The sequence below is a fragment of the Delphinus delphis genome, chromosome 8 (assembly GCF_949987515.2).
Source record: "Delphinus delphis chromosome 8, mDelDel1.2, whole genome shotgun sequence".
Taxonomy (NCBI): domain Eukaryota; kingdom Metazoa; phylum Chordata; class Mammalia; order Artiodactyla; family Delphinidae; genus Delphinus; species Delphinus delphis.
The window spans coordinates 23,932,540-23,953,368 of NC_082690.1; the positions used below are offsets into that span (position 1 = coordinate 23,932,540).

General features: G+C 41.5%; 1 protein-coding gene across 4 annotated transcripts in view; it reads left to right on the forward strand.

Annotated features, from left to right (window-relative positions):
• RDX (radixin) overlaps nucleotides 1-15,193 on the forward strand; it is a 102,670-nt gene extending 87,477 nt beyond the window's left edge. For 2 of the 4 annotated variants that reach the window (XM_060017988.1, XM_060017990.1), the window contains 2 exons: nucleotides 11,761-11,858; nucleotides 14,594-15,193. In XM_060017988.1, the coding sequence (XP_059873971.1) occupies nucleotides 11,761-11,858; nucleotides 14,594-14,627 (132 nt within the window). In that variant the 3' untranslated portion in view covers nucleotides 14,628-15,193. The remainder of the gene's footprint in view (nucleotides 1-11,760; nucleotides 11,859-14,593) is intronic. The other 2 variants (XM_060017989.1, XM_060017991.1) reach the window with 1 other exon arrangement.
• The last annotated feature ends 5,636 nt before the right edge of the window (nucleotides 15,194-20,829 follow it).

Sequence of the window (20,829 nt, forward strand, 5' to 3'; positions counted from 1 at the left end):
CTAGGTAGGCTAGCTAATGTTAACTTGGTTCTCTGCCACTAAAGAATTGCATTTTCTTTAATATCAACGTGTCTGGTTTTCTTATAATAGAATTTATTGAATGTAAGCAACCTTAACAATAATGGTTTATATTAGAATAGCCAGTATTGAAATGTAATTTAATATTAAAGTTTTCTTATAACCCTTTTGTTAATTACTTATTTAACTTGCCACTAAGTTTACCATGTTTTTACTATAAATTATTTTTTTACTTTAAGTAAATATCAGGATACCCATTACCTCAAACAGTACAGGTAGAATTTCCTTCTCAGACGCTGGTTAATTGTCTGTGTTGATTTTTGTAAATGTATATAGCAATAGTTTGTATCATAGCAGAGCTTCAGAAAACTGGGATATTTAAGGATTGTTCTTTTCCCCTTTGGTTATTTTCTTTCTTTCTTTTTTAAATATTTATTTATTTATTTATTTGGTTGCACCGGGTCTTAGTTGTGGCAGACGGACTCCTTAGTTGTGGCTCCATGGCTCCTTAGTTGCAGCTTGCCAGCTCCTTAGTTGTGGCATGCAAACTCTTAGCTGCAGCATGCATGCGGTATCTAGTTCCCTGACCAGGGATCAAACCCGGGCCCCCTGCATGGGGAGCGTGGAGTCTTATCCAACTGCGCCACCAGGGAAGTACCTGGTTATTTTCTTTGGAGATTATTTTAAGCATTAAAATAACTATTATTGCCAGAGTCCCTCCTTTTTTTATTAAAAAAACAACTTTCAGCTATGCATAAAGAAAATTGTTTTTAAAAAACTAGAAATTAGGTATTATAGCTATTTTAAGAAAAGCATATTTTTCATTGGCTTCCAGTATTATCATGTTATGTGTTGAAGTTGCCAAATACTAAAGGTGCTTTAGGTCATACTTAGCTACTTTATGACTGAAGTGTAATTTTTTTAAAAACTTGGTTAAATCATTAAAATTAACAAATATATAAGTGAACATGAAACAAAATTCAATAGATAAAAATAGGGTAACACAAAAAAGTAAGCCTCCTTGCTTTGTCCTCTAGCCCTGCAGCTCTCCCCAATGGTAACTATTTTTTTCACCTTGTGCCTCCTGGAAATTACCTGTACATGTAGAAGCATGCATATGTTGTATACTTATTGTTGTTTACATAAGGTATAGCATTCTGTATACACAGTGTTGTGCTTCTTGCACTGAATGGTGTATTTTGGAAATCGTTATATATAAGTACAAAAATACCACAGTATTTAATTATGTGGATGCCCCTTAACTTCTGATGAACATTTATATTTTTACTTTGCTTTATATACAATACTGCCATGTATTGTTGAACAAACACTGCTTTTGTTTTATCCTGTTTAAGATATTGTGTTAGGAAGTTTTTACTTAAATGATGTAGGTGCACTTTTTACATTTTAAAAATTTAAATAGTAGTATGTGCTTATTGAAACACTTTTATAAGAAAAGTGGGCACTTTTCCTTTTCATAAATTGGATTTCTGTATTTCAGGTTTAAAAGGTGACATAGCTATAATGGCTTTAATGTTTCACTTTTGAGGGCTCAAGTGTAAAAGATCTGCCAGTATATAAAAATTCTCTGACTTCTTCAAATTTTATAATCAGAAAATGCTATTTTTAAAAAAGAAGAAAGTCAGTACCTTTCTAAAGGTACTTTGGTAGCTTTTTGGTTTTTAATTTCCTTTGAGTACCACCATTTCCTCAGTGTGGAGTTTTCATTTGCTTACCTTTATTAAAATGGAAAATGACAAGCTCAGATCATTGCAAAACACTCGACCATGACACCAAGCAACAGGAAAATTATTTCAAAGAATATCAAAGTTTTCTTTGATTTTTAAGGAGGTAGATCAACTTAATTCATCCTATTATGTGATCTTTCTTTCTGACTTTAAGAAAATGTCCTTTGATTTCACACCTCACTTTTCAGATCAGATATTGCTCTTGTACCTATAAACTTTTGGTTCTTAAGTGATTTTCTTGGGCACCAAATATTTTGGGGGGTATAGCCTAATTAGTTTCAAAGTGCTAATGATATTTCATGTTAATCAGATAGAAGAAACACTGATATTAGTGGTTTGCAGTCTCCCTCTCTTCCCCTGTTCCCTGAGATTCACAGTAAATTCTAAGCTGATGTACCAGAGAGGCTCATAAAGTCTAGGTCCTCAGTCTGTAGTGTTCACCATCCCTCTGTTGCTCTTTCAGCTGCTTGGTGCTACTGAGTTCTGATCCCTGCTGTTTCTGCATAGGTTTTCAGGCACACTCAGAAATTGTCAAGTGAAATTACAGACTTCATAGCCCATGGTTATCCGCATTCTAAGGGTTCAGGGATCCTTTCCCAGATTCTCTTGCTTTTTCAGCCATTGTTTTTGTTTTTTACAGTAGATACTTAGATCCAGGTTTTATTGGTCCAGAGCACATTAGATACACAGGCAGTCTGACTGGCATTTAGAGTGTTTGGAATAGATGTGAAGCAGCACGATGTAGAGTTAATTGCATCTGGGTTTGAATTGTGGCCTGGCCACTTTCTTAGATGTGTGACATTAGGAAGCCACTCAGCCATTTTGAACATCAGTTTCCTCATCTGATAAATGGGAGTAACACTATAGATTTTATGAGCATTGACTAATAATATACATGGAGTACTTTGTTTACAGCTTGGCATATTAAAGGTGTTTATTAACTTCTGTCATTTTGTTTTTCATAATATTTTTGTTCATCTGTCAGTAGTGTGGGTATTGGTATTTATACTCCAGTCCTTTGGATTCCAGTTTTTATGTCTTCTTGCCTTTTAAGAATTTTATTTGTGATTCTCTTTAGATGGTATTGCTCAGCATATGTTTATTGAGTGTGTGCCAGGCCCTCTGCTAAGTATGTAGAGATAAAATAGACATGGTTTGTTCTGAGCAGTAAAGAGTTCATGGTCTACTCCCAGTAGACGAAGTAAATAATGTGTGTGTATGAGTAAGTAATGTTCTCTCCTCAACCTGTTAATGTTGGAGTGTGCCAAGGCCCAGGTCTGCCCCGTCTACACTTGGTTCCCTTAGTGTCCTCCTCCAGTGTTGTTGCTTGAGATACCATCTGTATGCTAAAAACTCAAATCTCCAGCCAAAACCCTCTACCTTGAACTCCAGATGTGTATATCCAACTATCTACCTAACATGTCCACTTTGATATCTAATAAGCATCTCAAACTTGCTATGTCAGACCAAACTTGAGGTCTTCTCCCACCCCCTGCCCACTTGCTCCTGTCTCAGTCTTCCCCTTCGTCTTCCCTCCTTTCAGTGGATCTGGCCCAAACCTTGACTGTAATGTGATTCTTCTTTTTCTCTCATAACCCACACCCGCTCCAACCACAAACCTGTTGGCCCAACATTCAAAATATATAATATATTCAAAAAATGACCATTTCATACATCCTCCACAGCTGTCACCCTGTTCCACACACCAGGATTGCTTGTATTATTGCTAGAGCCTTCTGATGGATTTTCTGGATTCCTCTCTTGATATTCTACAGTCTATGAAGACAGTAGCCTTAAAAAGGTAAGTCAGATCCTGTCATGCTCAAAAATTCTCCAGACCTTTTCCATCTCAGTAAAAGCTATATCCTTCTCAGTGGTCATTCAGAGCCCAAGATCATCTGATTCCTTGTCACTCTCAGACCTCATCTGCTGATTTCCGCTTTTCTCACTGAATTGAGGTCAACTGGCTTCCTTGTTATTCTCTAAACTAGCCAGTGTTCCTGTTACGTCATCCTGGAATGCCTTTTCTCCCCAGGTATTTTTATGATGCACTTCCTTGCCACTTCCAGGATTTTGCTTAAATGTCACCTCAATGTGGCCTTCCCTTACTACCCTATTTAAAATTACACTTTCCCCAGTATTCCCTACCCATGTCTCTTAATTATTTTTCTTTATAGCACTTACTATCCAACACACTATATATATTTTTAATATTTTAATATATATATTTTAATATTTTTTTACCTATTTGTATTGTTTATTATCTGTCTTTTCCCACTGGAATGTAAGCTTCATGAGGGCAGGAATTTTGCTGTTTTGTGCAATGAAATGTGCTCAGTGCCTCGAGCAATGCCTGATGCATGATAGATCTCAAAATTTTTTGTTAAATGAATAAGTGGGTGAATTCTGGAAGCTCAGAGGAAGGCATCTAGTCTTGGTGGAAGGCTTCCTGGAGGAGATGACTCCTAAGCCAAGCCTTTAAGAATGAGTTATTCTTAATGGTGGGAGGGCGTGAGGGGCAAAGATAGGAGGGCTATCCAGATAGTGGGAGCTATGTATGTAAATACCTTCAGGCACAAAAAGACTTGGAGCGTGCTGGAACTACCTGTTTGTACTGAGAAAGTATAAACTTTGAGATTCAGAAGGTGGTGCTATGAAACACTGGGGAATCATGAGGGGAAGCAGGTGTGGATGTGCCTGTGATGCTTTTTTGGACAAGTTTGGAATGCTGATGGAACGTCATAAGAGTTCCCAAGGAGAAAGTGTAAGGAAAGAACAGCTAGTACAGAGCCCTGGTGAGCACCAACATTTAAGGGCTGGCCAAAGCAAGAAGAGTACGTTCAGGAGAGAGCTGCAGAAACACAACAGGGCAGAGTTAAACGTCCTGGGTGACCACCAAAGCCATAGGAAACAGGTCTGTTACAATGTTTCAATGTACACTGGCTTTGGCAGTAAGAAAATCATTGAAGAGAGCAATTCCTTTGGAGTTAACACTAGTTTTTTGCTTAGCTTAACTGTATAGTATCTTCTGGGAAGTGTTTTCCACAAACACAGAACAGGAAAGTGCTCTTTCTCGTAGTGTCCTCCGTCAGCTCCAGATGTCTGAAGCTGACACTGGCATGAACCCCACCCCACAGCCCTGCTCCAGTCCATGAAATTGTACCTAGTAAGTGAAAATCTGTATGCATGTTTACCTTTTAGGGGTGCACCATGTAGCATTTGAATGATTTAATCCATTCAAATAATTTCATTCACTAAGCACTTGTTAAGTACTTGAAGTTAGGTCCTGAGGATTCATAAATAATTTTTAAAAACTTTCATAGTCTAGAGGAAGAAACGAAGAGTTAAGATATAGTGTGACAGACAAGTAGACAAGAGATACATACAAAGATCTGGGGAACAGCAGACCCCTTGCTAACATCTCCAAGGATGTAGAGGTTATTGCAATTGTCAGCATTTATCTCAGGAACACGTACAATTTTCCCCCAGCTTCCCTTTAGGGCTGAGGGAACATCTCAGTGGATGTCCAATGGTGGTCTCAATGCTGGTTTGCACAGGGGTTCCAGGAAAAAAATCATACCTTAGGAGTCATTTCCAGTGCTAGAACCAGGGGTGTCAGCTATGTAAGCAGAGGCTGATGGAAGTCTGGGCCTAAAGCCAGCTCTAGAGTTGAGCAGGGTATAGTAGGACTGCCTTGGGCTGTGGGTTAGGAAAGTCCACTTATAACTTGGGCTACTTCTAGGTACCTCAGGATAGGTAAAAATGGGTTTTGTGTATGTTCTGGAGCTACTAAGGAAATTTTGGTAGGAGGAGTCCTTGCATTTATTCATACAAATATTTTAGTGCCTAGTACCTTCCAGGTACTGTGTACCTACTAATCATTAAGAATATAATAGTGAAGAAGACTAGATCCTTATTAATGGACTTACTTTCTATGGTAAGTCATGAAACACATGCAGAATAATTTAAAAGTTGTGAATCGTATTAGATTGAATCATGTAAAATTGCTAATATTCAACCATCTTTGACCTATAAAAGCAGCAAATTTGTATCAATGCTGTGAAAGAAACAAGGGACTGAGCTGGGGAAAATAGGATGATAATCGGGGATAGGAAGGTCGGAAAAAGTCTCTGTGAGGAACTGGCATATAAGTTGCCACCTGAAAAAAGAGAAGCCTAGCTTTTTAAATTTAAATCAAGATGGCAAATGCAAATGCCCAGAAGGATCAAATGAGCACACTGGGCCTGGTGGGGGAATCTTCCCGCCGGGTCTAAAGAGGGCGGCAGCTCCTCAAAGCAGTGCTATTTTGATTTTCCAAGATAAGCCAGCAAACAGCTTTTTTAAAAAAGCATCCAAAGAATAATGCTTTAAATATTTAAGTAGAAATGTAATTTTATGTGAAATCTCTCAAATTTTACACGTCAGCTATTTAAAAAATTTTAGATAATGTTTTGCAAGCCAAACAATATATCTGCTCTCTTGGAAGTGGCCCACTAGACACCAGTTTACAAGATTTGCTTTAAAGCATTCCAGGTAGAGAGAACAGCATATGCAAAGACCTTGAGGCAAGAAAGGGCTTACTGGTTCAAGGAACTGGAAGGAGGGCAGTATGTCCAGAGCTAAGTGAGCCCAGGGGAGAGTTGTTTGTGAGATGAAGTTGGAAAGGAGCCAAATCTCAAGGAGCTCACACAAGCATAGTGGCAGAAGTGGAGGGACAGACATAAAAATTTAGTGTGTACCAGATAAGCGTGCACCTTGGGACCTCACCTGTGCCTGGAGGAAGGGACACACTTTCCTAATCTGTACAAAGATGTCATAAATGCTGCAGGTGTCCTTGGAGGTAGGTGCACTATCCCATTTTAGAGTTCAGTAACCTGCCCAAAGGCCACCAGAGTGGCAGAGTCTGCATTTGGGTTTGGGTTTCTTTGAATTGAAATCTTCCCCCCACCCGTTTTCAGAAACTACAAAACGCCAACTTTGCGATTGAGACATGTTTACATGACGGTGCCCTTCAGAGGATTTTCTTGTCTGCATAACTTAAAGTGAATGTATTCATTAGTTTAGAGGCCAAAGAAGAATGCTCTAAATGTTATGTTGAATACAGAGTAACAGTGACCTGGAGATCAAACCCCATCAAATTGGGGACCAGACTTATTCCACTGTTTGGTGTGGGCTAGTAACGCCAACCTGTGAAGAGTTTAGTGCTCTCATTTTCAAGAAAAGGTGGGTATAGCTTAAAGATTTGAAGTTGAAATATACAATTTATACCTGTGGGGGTGAGAAAGCATCCTTTTCTTTTTACTGAGTGTTAAAGCCCTCGAAATCAAATGAAGGGTCTGTGCTCAAGGGATCTTAGAAATCTAGAAAAAAATGCAATTTGAGAAGTGAAGATGGATATGTATAGAAATAGGCTGTTTGAGCTAGTTAATAGATGTTAAATAAAATATTTCAGAAATTTGGTGAGCAGGACTTCAGTGATAAGAACTGAACTTGGTCTAGAAAAAATTCAAGAGGTTGAGGATCAGATTGCCTGGAGAGTTTCAGCCTGGGACAGAGCCAGGGAGGAAGGTGGCCACAGCTTGAGGCCTGAGAAATAAGTCACAGTGCAGCCTTGAGACAGGCTCACAGTTTAAGTGAAACACCTGAGGAAATGCCTGTGGAGGAGATTGCTAAACTAGTTTACAGAACTAAACGTGATGGAGTATTTCATTAAAATTCACCAGTCATTTTTTTGGTCACATTACAATATTGAAGACAGAGAGAAAGTAGCATAATTAACAACTTTGTCCAGATGCTCTGTGTGGGTTATTTGATTTACCTTGTAGATAAAAATGGTTCTGCTTTGACTTTCCTAAGAATTCTTTTAAACTATTAGATTTTTGCCTGTGGAATTAAAAGGAAAATTGTACATTTAAGAGGAAATCACTATGATTATATTTTGCTTCAAGGTTAGTAGATTGTAATTACTGAATAAAGTAGGAGTTGGCAAACTTTTTCTCTAAAGGTAGGTCCAGATATTAAATATTTTAAGCTTTGCATGCCAAATAGTTTCTGTCACAAGTACACAGCCCTGCTGTTTTGGCACAAGAGCAGCCATGGGCGTATGTAAGTGAAGGAGCCTGGCCGCCTGCCTTCCAGTAAAACTTCATTCATGGACACTGAAATCCGACTTTCATACAATTTTATTTTATTTTTTATTTTTTCATACAGTTTTATATGTCATAAAATTATCTTCTTTTAATTTTTAAATCATGGTCTTTACAAAAACAGATGGGGAGCTGGATTTGGTCCATGAGCCATAGTTTGCTGACCTCTGAATTAAAGGATTTTAAAAACAGTTACGTTCTTCCAAGGGCCAGCAGTGTGGCTTTCTCAGCTGTCTAGATTGTTTTATTTCATGGTACAGGGGTCTTATTTTGTAGTAATGAAGAGATTTCCCTACACATTTGAGAAACTTCTAGCAGTGGTTCTCAAACTAGCATATATCATTATCACGTGCAGACTTTGTTAAAATGCAGATTGCAGGGCTCCTCCTGAAGTTTCTGATTCAGTAAGTCTACATGGTGCCTAGGAACTTGGATTTTTAACAGGTGAGGCTAATGCTGCTGTTCTGGGACCACACTTTGAGAATCACTTATTTAGAGATGAGGGTGTCAGACACGGTGGGAATAATACAGTTGCTTCTTTTACTCAGTGTCCTTGGAGTAGCTATTGACTTCTCTACCTAGACGATTTGAGACCTTCAAAATTCTAATGGTTCAAAGACCAAAGATAATTGGAACAAAATTTATAACTTCCCTGTCTATTGTAGTATTTTTCCTCCATCAATTTCTGAAAGTTTTAAACATTTACAAACTAGAGATTGTTTTACAACAGTGTCTAGGAGAAATATAAAGAAATCTGTTATTATATATAGTATATATTCTTATGTAGTATTATACATGTAAATATATATATAAGTACTCATGCATCCGTTTTAAAATAGTACATTGCTGGTAACTTAGGCATTCTGTATTCCTTCTCTATCATGTCTCCCTCTTCTTTGATTTTAACTGTTTGTATCCACAATATAATGTCTCCTTTTGCATGCCTGTGAACTTTACCTACTTTACATACATGCGCGCACACACATCCATTTTGATGAATATAGCTGTGGTTCATTCATTTTCGCTGCTGTGAGGGTGTCTGTTTTATGAATGCACTATAATTTATCCACTCCCCTGATAATGGACACTTGGATTGTTTCTAGTATTTTTTATTTTACAAACAATATAGCCTGAAATCTTCTTGAACATATTTCCTAGTAGTGTGAGCAACAGTATCTCTACCTAGAGAGGGGAATTGTTCAGTTACAGGGGCATTTCAACTTTTCTGTGTAACCAGCAACTTGTTTTCCAAAGGAAGGTTATACCCACACTGACTTCAACACACTTGAATATCACTAACTTTTTTAACTTTCTGCCAATTTGATAGGTTTAAAATGTGCTTTTAGTTTGCATTGTCTTGATTACTAATATAGTTCAGAATTTTTCTTAAATTTATGGGCCTTTCATGTCTCCTCTTTGAAGTGACTTCTTTTTTCCTGTTTTCTTTAAAAGTTTCTCCACCTTGTTTTGATAGAAATGTATTAATAGATTAATTTGGAAAAAAATTATATCTGTACAATATTTAAGTATTCCTAGTCATGAATATGTAATATCTCTCCATTTAGTTATGTCTTCCTTAATACTTCTCAGTAAAGTTTAAATTTTTCCATTTAGATCATCTATTTCTTTTGTTAGATTTATTATTAAGCATCTTATTTTTACTCTCTTTTTAGTACTTAATTTTAAAACTATTGGTGGCTGGTATATAAAAATGAAGTTGATTTTTGTTTGCTGACCTTATATTCAAGAACCTTGCTCAATTCTTATTTTTTCTCATAATTTGTGAAGCCTTTTGGGCTTTCTACATAAATAGTCATCTACACTTAATACAGTTCTTTGTCTTCTCAATCCATATAACTTCTTTTCCTTATCTTACTGAGTTGATTTGACTAAAGCTTTCAGTACAATGTTGAACATAAGTGCACCTCATTTCTGATTTAACAAGAATGCTTCTAACGTGTGCCATGACATAAGTTTGCTGTTTTGACAGATGACCTTTATCGGGTTAATGAAACTTCCTTTTATATATATACACCTGTTTTTCTAAGAGTTTTTTTAAAAATCAAAAGGGTGTTTAAAATGTATCAAATGCAAATTCTGTGTATATTGTGATAATATGTGTATGCTTTTTTGTCTGTTAACATATTGAATTAATAGATATTTCTAATATTAAACCAAGTTTCGTTCCTGGGATAACTTGATATGATGTATGTCCTAACCTGTGGTTTGGCACTCCACGAACACTGAGTCACCTGTATTGTGAATATCCTGCCCCTCTGATTTGTATGTGTCTTCCACTCACCGCCCCTCCAACAAGGGTTGCTGTTTTCTAGAGGTATTTTAATTTCATGGCGCCACCTGGTGGCAAACTTTCAACATTTCTGATGATGTCTCTTTGCTACCTTTCTTTTAGGCAACTGCATGTAGTTTCCTCTGTTATCACTGTAACCCCTCATTTAACTTTATTTTCTCTCTTATACCTTAATATTTATTCACTTTACTCCCCCATCCTCCTTCCTCTTGCTCCTCCAAATATTTTTCAGTATACTCATGCCAATCATTCTCTTTTCCGTCCTTTTTCTTCTCTCTCCCCTTTTGTTCCTTTATGGGTACTGCAAATCTACCTCAATTATGGTTAAGAATGATGAGAATAGTGCTGGTTACTAGGGTAAAAGATACAGCAATACATTTTAAAATGACAATTGGTACAATAAAGTGCCACCTCTGCTAACCTTCAAAGGCCTTGAAAATACTTAAAATTCTTTTTAAAGTGTTCTTAAATTCAAGTACTACTTAATCACCTTCTAATTAATTCTGCCCATTTAACATCAAAGTTCACTATTAAGGAAAAATTATAAAACTGCTTTGTTTCAGTGTTCCTTTATCAAAATGTGAGGGTTCTGCTGTATTTTGCTGCAAGACTCAGTTTTTCATTATGCATTAAACTGCTTGGAAACCAAACTGATCATCTATAACATGGTTTCCATAGGAAACAGCCCACCACAGATGCCCTTTTGATGTGTAACACATTTATAAGATAGAGATTACCATTTCCAATTGCTTAACTCTCAAGCATAGAAAATACTGTAAACAATATTCTCCCCAGTCAGAAAACTAACACATGTATAAGCTTCATTGGTTTAGCAATTTCTTTTTGGAGTTAATTGTGACTTTTGTCTTTGGTGTCTCTAAGGGCTATGTCTGAGAATGGCAGGTGAGTCAGCTGAAGCAGACAGAACAGAGAAAGTAGGGCTGAAATTGATCTCTTTAGCCGCTGCAGTGCTAACATGGCTGCAGGGGAGGTGGTTTTGATTGTGTGTTTGTCTTACTCACCCTAGTCTTAGTAGGCAGGTACAGTATATTGAGCCATTGCTTATTCATAGATAGCAAGTGTTGATTTTAAAGTAGGCACCAGGAAGTATTTTGGTACCTAAGTCTGGTTGGTGCCTGAAAGATATTTTAATCAAGAGAGAACCTCAAAATATAAAATCTGATCTTCAGCATTACTCTAATACTTAAAAAGATTTTGATGGCTTTGAGATCTGGTAGTCTTATGAAAATGACTAGTTTGTGCAGAGCTGCTGCAACTATTAGAATTCTAGCATCTTTTCAAAAGGGAGATTTAAAGTTATTCTTATTTGCACATTGTAATAGTAGAGATTCAAAAGTGATTGAAAAAGAAAAGTTAGAGGTTAAAGATTAGGAAGGAGATTACTTTGGCAATTTGGTTACGTAGAAGGCTCTACATAATGCAAGGTGACAAGGGTGCTTCTGGCTTCTGTACTACAGTATTTGGCTTCCTTCTGTGTTCTAAACGCTTTCTAACCTTTTGATGTCTTTTTTAAAAGGTGGGGACCCAAACTGTATGCATTGTTCCAGATGCGTTCTTGCCAAAGCAGTATAAAGCAAATGTAACAGTTAGGAAGAAGGCTCCCTCCCTCACTGGGTAAGTACAGCTGGCAGCCTTGACCAGGGCTAGCCCACCTTCCCATTAGACCTGCCATACCCTCTCCACTGCAAAAATGCTGGCGGGACCCCGTAAAACCTGAATCTGTTAATCCACAGCCCAGAGCCTTTCATCTAGTGAAATGCCAGTCAAAAGAGCTGACCCAAAGCCAGCCCTACCATTACAGCACCTAATCCCACCCCGTCCAGATTTTTTTTCAGTTGTTTGCATCTCTTTGGCTCTTTGCCAATCAAGAACACTGAGGTCAGATAGAGTTTATTAAAATGAAATTTTACCTATAATCTTGGTGAGCTGATTAGACACGCTACTTTAGACTGTTTGCTTACCTTTGTGAAAGAACCCCCTTGATGTAGAGTATTATAGTGCAAGCTCACACATATGACACTTGTGTGCTGCTAGAAGGTTTTTTTTTTCTTATTTAAAAAAATGTTCAGATCTACTTAAAAATGAAGTGCCATACCTATATATTAAGTAGAAAAAATCCAGAATTGGTTCGTAAGCCAGGTTAGTATTATGCATTGATCTCAATTTGGAAATATTTAAAAATCGTTGATCAACGTGATTATCATGATAAGAGGTTGTTTCAAAGTTCTTTAATTGATTTTTTGACCCGTCCCATTTCTAAATAAAACTACAGCCATGTGGTTTATCTTGTAGATCTTGAGTGGTACATTTGAGTTCCCCCAACTTGCTGATTAAACCTCCCACAATTCTATAAACCAATCTCTAGCTATATGGGAATATATTTTAGATAACACTTTAAAATGTGGAATAACTCTGTTATAACAGTATTATTTTTTAGGTTCTTTTCATGTGACGTAGAAAAATGGTGATATATGTTCACTTAGGCTGGGGAACTTTTAGAAATGATTTGCTTCTTTGGCCTTGACTTTATTTCTGTATTTCTTTATTTTCTAATCCCAAACTTCCAATACTTCCCTGCCCAACCCCCTCGCCCTTGGCAACCACAAGTCTGTTCTCTATGTCTGTGAGTCTGTTTCTGTTTTGTAGATAGGTTCATTCGTATCATATTTTAGATTCCACATATAAATGGTGTCATATGGTATTTGTCTTTCTCTGTCTGACTTGACTTCACTTAGTATGATAATCTCTAGGTCCATCCATGTTGCTGCAAATGGCATTATTGCATTCCTTTTAATGACCTTGACTTTTGGATTGCTGTGAAACGAGTTTAAGGTCATGCAAGAATCTCTGACATTCCATGACATCACCAAAATATTTTCATTGTTTCAAAATCCACTTGAAGTCCTTGTGACACATCCATCATTGTTTGCTTTCACTCGTTTTGAAAGGGGTGTTTGTGACTCCATAGAATCCAGTTAATCTTATTCTTGATATTTGAGCTAAAATCCTTGGTTAAAACATGTTCTTAATGATCCATAGATTGCCACAAACAATACTGTTCTTAGCTATTCATCTTTAAATCATTTCTTCCAGTGCAGGCATTTATGTAACTCTTTCTATTTTGTTTGCTGATTGGTAAGATCCTTCCAACTGAAATTTGCCTGATGTTTTGCAATTTTTCCTCATTGATTTTCACCCTTTAGTGTTTTTGCTTTTTAGAGCAAATCCTTTGAGTGAGTTTGACTCTGTTGTTGCCATCAGAAGTAGGAAAAGAAAGTTTCTGCATGACTCACCAGAAAAGTCAAGATCAAATGACAGAGGTTTTGAATTGTCCAAAGATGAATTTATTAAAGGATCAAGGGAGTTGGCAGTCGCTGCATCCTCCAGCTTGAAAAGTCACATAGTTGACAGCCTCAGAAGAACAGCTGGGCCCCCCCTCCTTAGTTGATTGTAGTGTTATTGACCCAAGAAAAAAGACAGGAACTTTTGACAGTTTTCCGGTCCTACTCCCACTGTCCTGAGGGTTTCTCCATCAGAATCCTCACCCTCTTGCTTGTGATTGGGCAGGCCCGTGGGATTATGGTGGCGAGGAATTACAAGGATAGCCATGGACGAACTGCAGCTGGCTGGTTTCTTCAGGGATAGAATACCCTACAGCCTCGGGTGTCAGGCTGTATCCAAATCATGAATCAACCCCAAAGGCCTCTGGTTGTCTGGTGCATCCAGACCCACAGGCTTCTTGCTCTCAACCTTCAGGCCTTGTCATTTCTCTGAGGTGCTAGGCTGATTTTAGCTTAGGAGGCTGAGTTAGACCTGATCTGATGACCTTCTTTCCTACACCCTGGGGTCGGGGGGTTGAGGGGGAAGTAGCCTGAGGTGGGTAAGACAGAGCTGGTGTAAATAAGGTGACCAATCCCTTGGGGACACCTGCTTCACAGGCTGCTTACTTCTCTTGTGATTCACGTCACAAAGGCTTATAAGACTGTGACATGAAGGGGAGTATGTTTATACCATGATCTCATATCCACATCATGATTCTGGATCTGAACATTGCAATATCTACCATGTTAGATTCCTTTTGAGACCAAAAATAGTTTTAGCAAGGCTGAGGTCAGAGTGTAGAGCCTGTGGAACCACCTTTGTTTTGGTGCAATTTGTACGTCATCGTGTTTCCTTGGTGACATTCCATCCCCCTTCATAATTCAGTAGTAAACTCTTGTCTTGGCTACATGTTACTGGAAAGGTGATCAGGGTCGTGCCCTTTTCAACCCTATCATGGTAATATTTAAAAGTTCAGTTTTCTTCTTTCTTGCCTAACTTTCCTGTTCACTTTCTGTGTCTTCACACAGGTCCCTGGCATCTGACGCACATGGCGAGCTTTAGGATAAGGTCGTACTAAGACATGCCTGATGTTCTGAATGTCTGTATCCCCCAAAGTCCATAATCTCAGCTGAAACCCGATGGATGAATGTTCCCTCAATCAGGGCTCTTGTTGGTGGTTCTTTCCACACCTCGGTCGACTGTTGGTTTTCCCTTTCTTGCTATTCTGTCTCTCTCCTCACCTCTCTCGATTGCCTTTCCTAGGGACAGACCTTAGAGAGACGGGCCAGGACGTGGGAACTCGGCACTGCACCTGGCAGTCCTCAGCCAGCATCCTCTGCATCCTGTCTTCAAGGTACCATCCCCGCAACAGATGCCTGAAGGCCCAGGCTTCTGAGAACCCACTTGTTTTCTGCATGACTAGCTTGTAAAGAGGGATATGCGGAGAACTTTCCACTTAAAAAAAATGTATGTGACTTATTTTGGGCTTCGAACTGAGAGCAAAATCAGTGGTATGCAGCTCTGTTTCCTGGAACACATCTGTGGCATCTGGAGAAATTGTTGCAATACTCCCTTTCCTGTCTGGGCTGTTTGTATAACTGTATATATAAATGTAGCAATAAATATATTCTAACATCAGCCTGGGGCATTTAGTTTCCGCTTGATTCTGCACACCGATGGTAGGCAGTGAATATCACATTCTCGAGGAATTGCCCTACTGACCAGCGGGCTTGCCTGCCCCTTCTCAGTTTCTCATCTTCTCTGATTTCACAAAGTGTTAGCTTGGAATTGGCCAGTGTTTGGAGAAAGAAGGTTGAGGGGTGCGGTGGCAGAGCTGGGACATGAAGCCACATTATTAATTCACTAGGTTGCACTATTCCTGACGCTCCGAGGTGGCTTGAATGTCTGAGGACTGAAGCTTAGAGGATTGGGTGACAATTTGCAACAGGAGTCAGCTATTTTATAGTCACTCTTAAATCCTTCAGGAATGTATTGTGCTTGGATTATATGACAGGTACTCACCTGCCAGTCACAAAGTTACCCCTTAAAGATTTTCGGAAAAACCACACAAAATATGCCAACATGATATTGAATTTTCCATCTGTCCCTGATGTCTTTCGAGGGCACTAAGTAAGTCTGGTTGTTTTAGAAACAGTGCCCTTCTAAAGTGGACACATAAGCAAATAAACTTTTTAAATGCTGTTTGTCTACTATCAAGAAATATTTGTTCCCAAACTGCTCTCATAATTTATTTGAAATCTTTGCTTATCAGGCATTTTTATAACTTAAAAGATAACCAGGGCTTCCCTGGTGGCGCAGTGGTTGAGAGTCCGCCTCCCGATGCAGCGGACACGGGTTCGTGCCCCGGTCCGGGAAGATCCCACATGCTGCAGAGCGGCTGGGCCCGTGAGCCATGGCCGCTGAGCCTGCGCATCTGGAGCCTGTGCTCCGCAACGGGAGAGGCCACAACAGTGAGAGGCCCGTGTACCACAAAAAAAAAAAAAAAAAAAAAGATAACCACACAACTTCGTGTGATTCTTATCAAATTGCTGTTTGCCAGGCCTCTCCTCGATTATAAGCGGCAGGTGGTGTAGAACCATTCAGCCCTAAGGCCTGGGGATGCAGTGGAGCCAGAAGCTGGTGTCCTGTGGCCAAGGTTCACAGGCAGCACCCGAAAGACTGCGTGTTATGTATTACTACAGACTGGAAGTGCTTGAGGAAATCATCTGGTTGGGGTCCTTGAACCACTGGTCAGGTAACTGAACAATCATGCCAGGTGTGTTCTTTCACCTTTTAGCAGATCCATCAGAGAACCTGAGGCTCAAGGTCAACAGGTAAAGAAGGCACAGCGTGGGCTGCTGCCGCCACAGCAAATTCCCATGTGCTACCACCGTACAGACCTCTTCCACACACAGACTGGTCTGGCCCGGACTGGTAATACAGGGGGAAACTATTAAAAAAGAGACAGGACATGGGCTTCCCTGGTGGCGCAGTGGTTGAGAGTCCGCCTGCCGATGCAGGGGACGCGGGTTCGTGCCCCGGTCCGGGAAGATCCCACATGCCATGGAGCGGCTGGGCCCATGAGCCATGGCCGCTGAGCCTGCGCGTCCGGAGCCTGTGCTCCGCAACGGGAGAGGCCACAGCAGTGAGAAGACCGCGTCCCACACACACACACAAAAAGGACAGATTATCAGTTGCTTCTGGTTATAGTGCGATTATATAAACATAATTATAGATAATGCCGTATAACCAGCAGTTCATAAGCTTGTTCATGGAGCTGTGGAGGGTTGAGGGTTTTCAGCCAGTGGGTGTCAAGCCTGGGCATGGGTCGTGACTGAGACCCTGGATAGGTCACTTTAATGCCCTGGGCCTTTGACGCGTCTGCCGGAAAATGAGGTGTTTGGACTAAATGATTTCTAAGATCCTTTCTGTTCTTTGAGTCTCCTCCTTTGGAAAGGGAAGGGAGTTAGCCTACTTTCAATGCTAAAGAGGAAGGTCATGGGATGGCATAGATGGGCAGCTGAGAGGCAGAGGGGAGTTATGAAGATCGCTTATTTTCAGGTAACAAGAAATGCATGAAGATAACGACAAGTTAAAGCACCATTTTCGTCGCACCCCTTCTGAGGAAACATGTTTAGCTATCACTTCCCATGGGAGAGGAAACTGGCTGGATTTCTTCCTGGGCTCTCTTTTGCGCTGGGCAGAAAGGCTGCTGTCTACACTGCGTGCTGGGACGGACAGGTGGGGACTTGAAGCCTCAGAACCAGAAGCCACTTTTCTTCAGGAGCTGCTCACACCCACCAGGCCCTTGTGAACTGCTGGACTTCAGTCCTGGTCAAGCGAAGCTGACAGGGGTGTAGCCACCCAAAGGGAGAAAAGCTGATCTCTTCCAGTCATGAATAATCCACATCCACTCTTAGGAGCGCATTGGTGGGCAGACACTACTCTTTAGCACAACACTCCCGTCCTCTTGGCCCCCTCGGCCCCCTCCTTCCTTTCCAGGCAGGTGGGATGGATTGCTTGAGCAGTGAGTTTGGAGAGGAGCCGTGTACCCAGTCCTGTTCTCTGTCCACAGGAAGCACACATGACTGTCAGCTCCTCCATGCCCTAGTTCTGCTGAGGCAGGCCCAGGCTCCCACAGGAGAGGGGTGGCTGTCTCATTTGGGATTCGATATTAGGGAGTCCAGTTGCCTTAGGCATAAGCCTAGATTCCCAGCATTAGCTTCATCAATGATAAAGGTGATCTTGTGGGCTTCACCTGCTCATTCTTTTGCTTTAATTCTGAATTGATTTCACCCAGTGCTTTTTACTTTAAACTTTATGAGCGTGATTATCGTCCGGAGGCTTTGTGAAACCACAGATGCTGGCCCCACCCCCAGTGTCTGATTCTCAGGTCAGGGGTGGCGTCCAAAGACGTGCACCTCTCCCAAGTACACAGGTGAGGCTGCTGGACCGGGGACCACACTTACAGACCTAGGGGGCGCCAGAATGGGAGAAGGAGTTCTGTTTACTGGTCCTGTTAAACCCTAGAACTGAATGTTCTCAAGGCTATCTGGGTCAGCCGGGCGCCCTTCACTCAACTGGGGCCAGCAAACACTCTTGGGTCTGTATGAGTAATTCTCGCAAATCAGTGTCGTCTTCTAGCCCACAGCCTTGGGCAGGAACAAATGGTTATGGATTATATTCATTTCTGTTCTAAGTAAAACACAAGATGATTCAATGCCAGCCATAAATCAGCCCTGAAATGCGGATTTAAAAACAGAATCCAAGATGTGTGTGTGGTTCTCCTTTGATAAAACCTTGCAGAGTGCCGTGCACAAATCAGCATTTAACTGGGACTTCTTGTTAATGCTGAAGCTACTGCATTGAAAAAACTTTTCATTGAAATATAAAGTAAAAACATTTGCAGTTTAGTGGACAGTGTGAAGAATCTTCACAAAGTGAATGCATTAGTGGAATCAGCACAAGACCAGAAAGAGAACATTTCTTCCCTCCAGAGACCCTTGTGCTTCTCTGTTACTAGATGCTCCTCCAAGGGTAAGTGCTGTCTTGAATTCTAACAGGAGAGCTAGGTTTTACTACTATGTTCTTTATATAAACGCAGTCATTCTGCTCATACTCTTCAGTGAATGGTTTCTTTTACTCAACAGACTCATGGATTCTTAAAAATCACATGCGTCCAGTGTGCCTTGTTGCTTACCTCTCGGCACTTCACTCTGGCCCCTCTGGCCACTGTTATGGGGCTGTGCCCTGCTCACCACCGTGCATTCCTGGCCCGCCCTCACCTGTCACAGCTGGGCTTCTCACCCCCAGGTCTTCCCGCAGGCTCTTGTCCCCGTTTCCATTAGTCAGAATGGACGGGGCTCAAGCCTGGTCCCCTACAACGCCCAGGCCTCTGAGGCTCGTCCCTTGCTCTGTGTGCATCTGGGGCCACGTTGCTCCCCGCGTCTCTGCAGGCACCTGGTTTTCCCTGCACCGTGCAGAACACATGGTTTCTTAGGCACTGTCGCAGGCGGGTAGAGACTGGGGACCCCCATGTGGGCTTCCCACCACCTGCCCCGGTGTGACACGTGTCTCTTCTGTTCGTATTTCACTGGTCAGAAATAGTCACATGGCCCCTCTTAGCTCCAGGGGGCCTGGGAAAAGTAGGGGAGCCCAGGGAATATTTGGTGAGCATCACTATCTCTGCTACGCTGTTCGGTTGGACTTTTCCAGGCCAGAGTCTGTCCTCCTTTGCCCTCGGGCACTCACCACGCTCCCTCTCCTCTGCATTATCCTACAATATTTATATTCTCTACACCACTGGTTCTCAACCAGGGCGATTTGCCTCTCAGGGGACATTTGATAATGCTTGGAGACTTTTTTGTTAGGATCTGCGGATGTGTATGAGATACTGGCATCTAGCAGGGAGGGACCAGGGATGCTGGTAAACATCCTACAGTGTGGTCCCTCAAAGAATCACCCAGCCCCAGGAGTGCCAGACCCCCCCTGCTGAGAGCCCCACTGTCCCTGCTGCTGCTTCCCTTGTGCACGGATCTTGCGTTACTCCCAGCAGATCACGACGGCGTGGGAAGACAGCCAGGCTGGACTGTGGCCTGTGGCCTGTCCCTTCGAGGGGGCCACTAAAAGAAATGAAGTAGGTGACCAGGGTATGGAGTGGTGGTGGAGAAAGAAGGGGACAGGAACAGTTTACCCAACCTCCTCCTCAAGGACAGCAGGTCTGGGTGGAGCCCCTCACCTGCAGACCCTCACTGCACACAGGGCAACACTGACCTCAGGGGCCCCTGAGAGGAGCCGGGGCCCTGGAACGTGAACACACAGACCTCTTGCACCCTGAACCTCTCGCATCTCTTTGGCACCACCTTTTTCCGGTGTGGTGGCTGGACCAAGGAGCCCATGTTAGCAAGTGTGAGTCATTACTCTTCCTGTCCTCACAGGGGACTGGCCTCTGTGGCCTGAAGTGAGACTCATTCTAATTCCAACTCTGCCATCTTCTGCTGTGTGAGTTTGGGTAACTCGTTTAACCTCTCTGGGCTTTACTTTATATAAACAATAGAAAGTACTTTTTTTTTGGCTGTGTTGGGTCTTTGTTGCTGCATGTGGGCTCTCTCTAGTTGTGGTGAGTGGGGGCTACTCTTCGTTGCGGTGCACGGGCTTCTCATTGTCGTGGCTTCTCATTGTCGTGGCTTCTCTCTTGTTGCAGAGCATGGGCTCTAGGCGTGCAGGCTTCAGTAGTTGCAGCACGTGGGCTCTGTAGTTGTGGCTCACGGGCCCTAGAGCATGTGGACTTCAGTAGTTGTGGCATGCAGGGTCAGTAGCTGTGGCTTGTGGGCTCTAGAGCGCAGGCTTAGTAGTTGTGGCACATGGGCTTAGTTGCTCCATGGCATGTGGGATCTTCGCGGACCAGGGCTCGAACCCATGTCTCCTGCATTGGCAGGCAGATTTGTAACCACTGCACCACCAGGGAAGTCCCAGAAAGTACTTTTTATAAAAGAATAAATTGATTTTTACAACACATTTTTTTCTCCACAAATAAAGTCTGTTGGTCCTCAGAACCCATTTTTGGTTCCCTTTGGCTTAATTTAATGCAGCAGTGCTAGTCCTATCACCCTGGGGAGCCTGTTCACTTGGCCCAAAAGGTGACCTGAAGGTAGAAATGAAGAATTTGGGATGAGTGTCGAGGAGCATTTGTGCGTGACAATGGGGAACAAGGTCACCTGAGAGAAGGCGGCTCTTTCACTCATTCATCTGACAACTGTTTAGG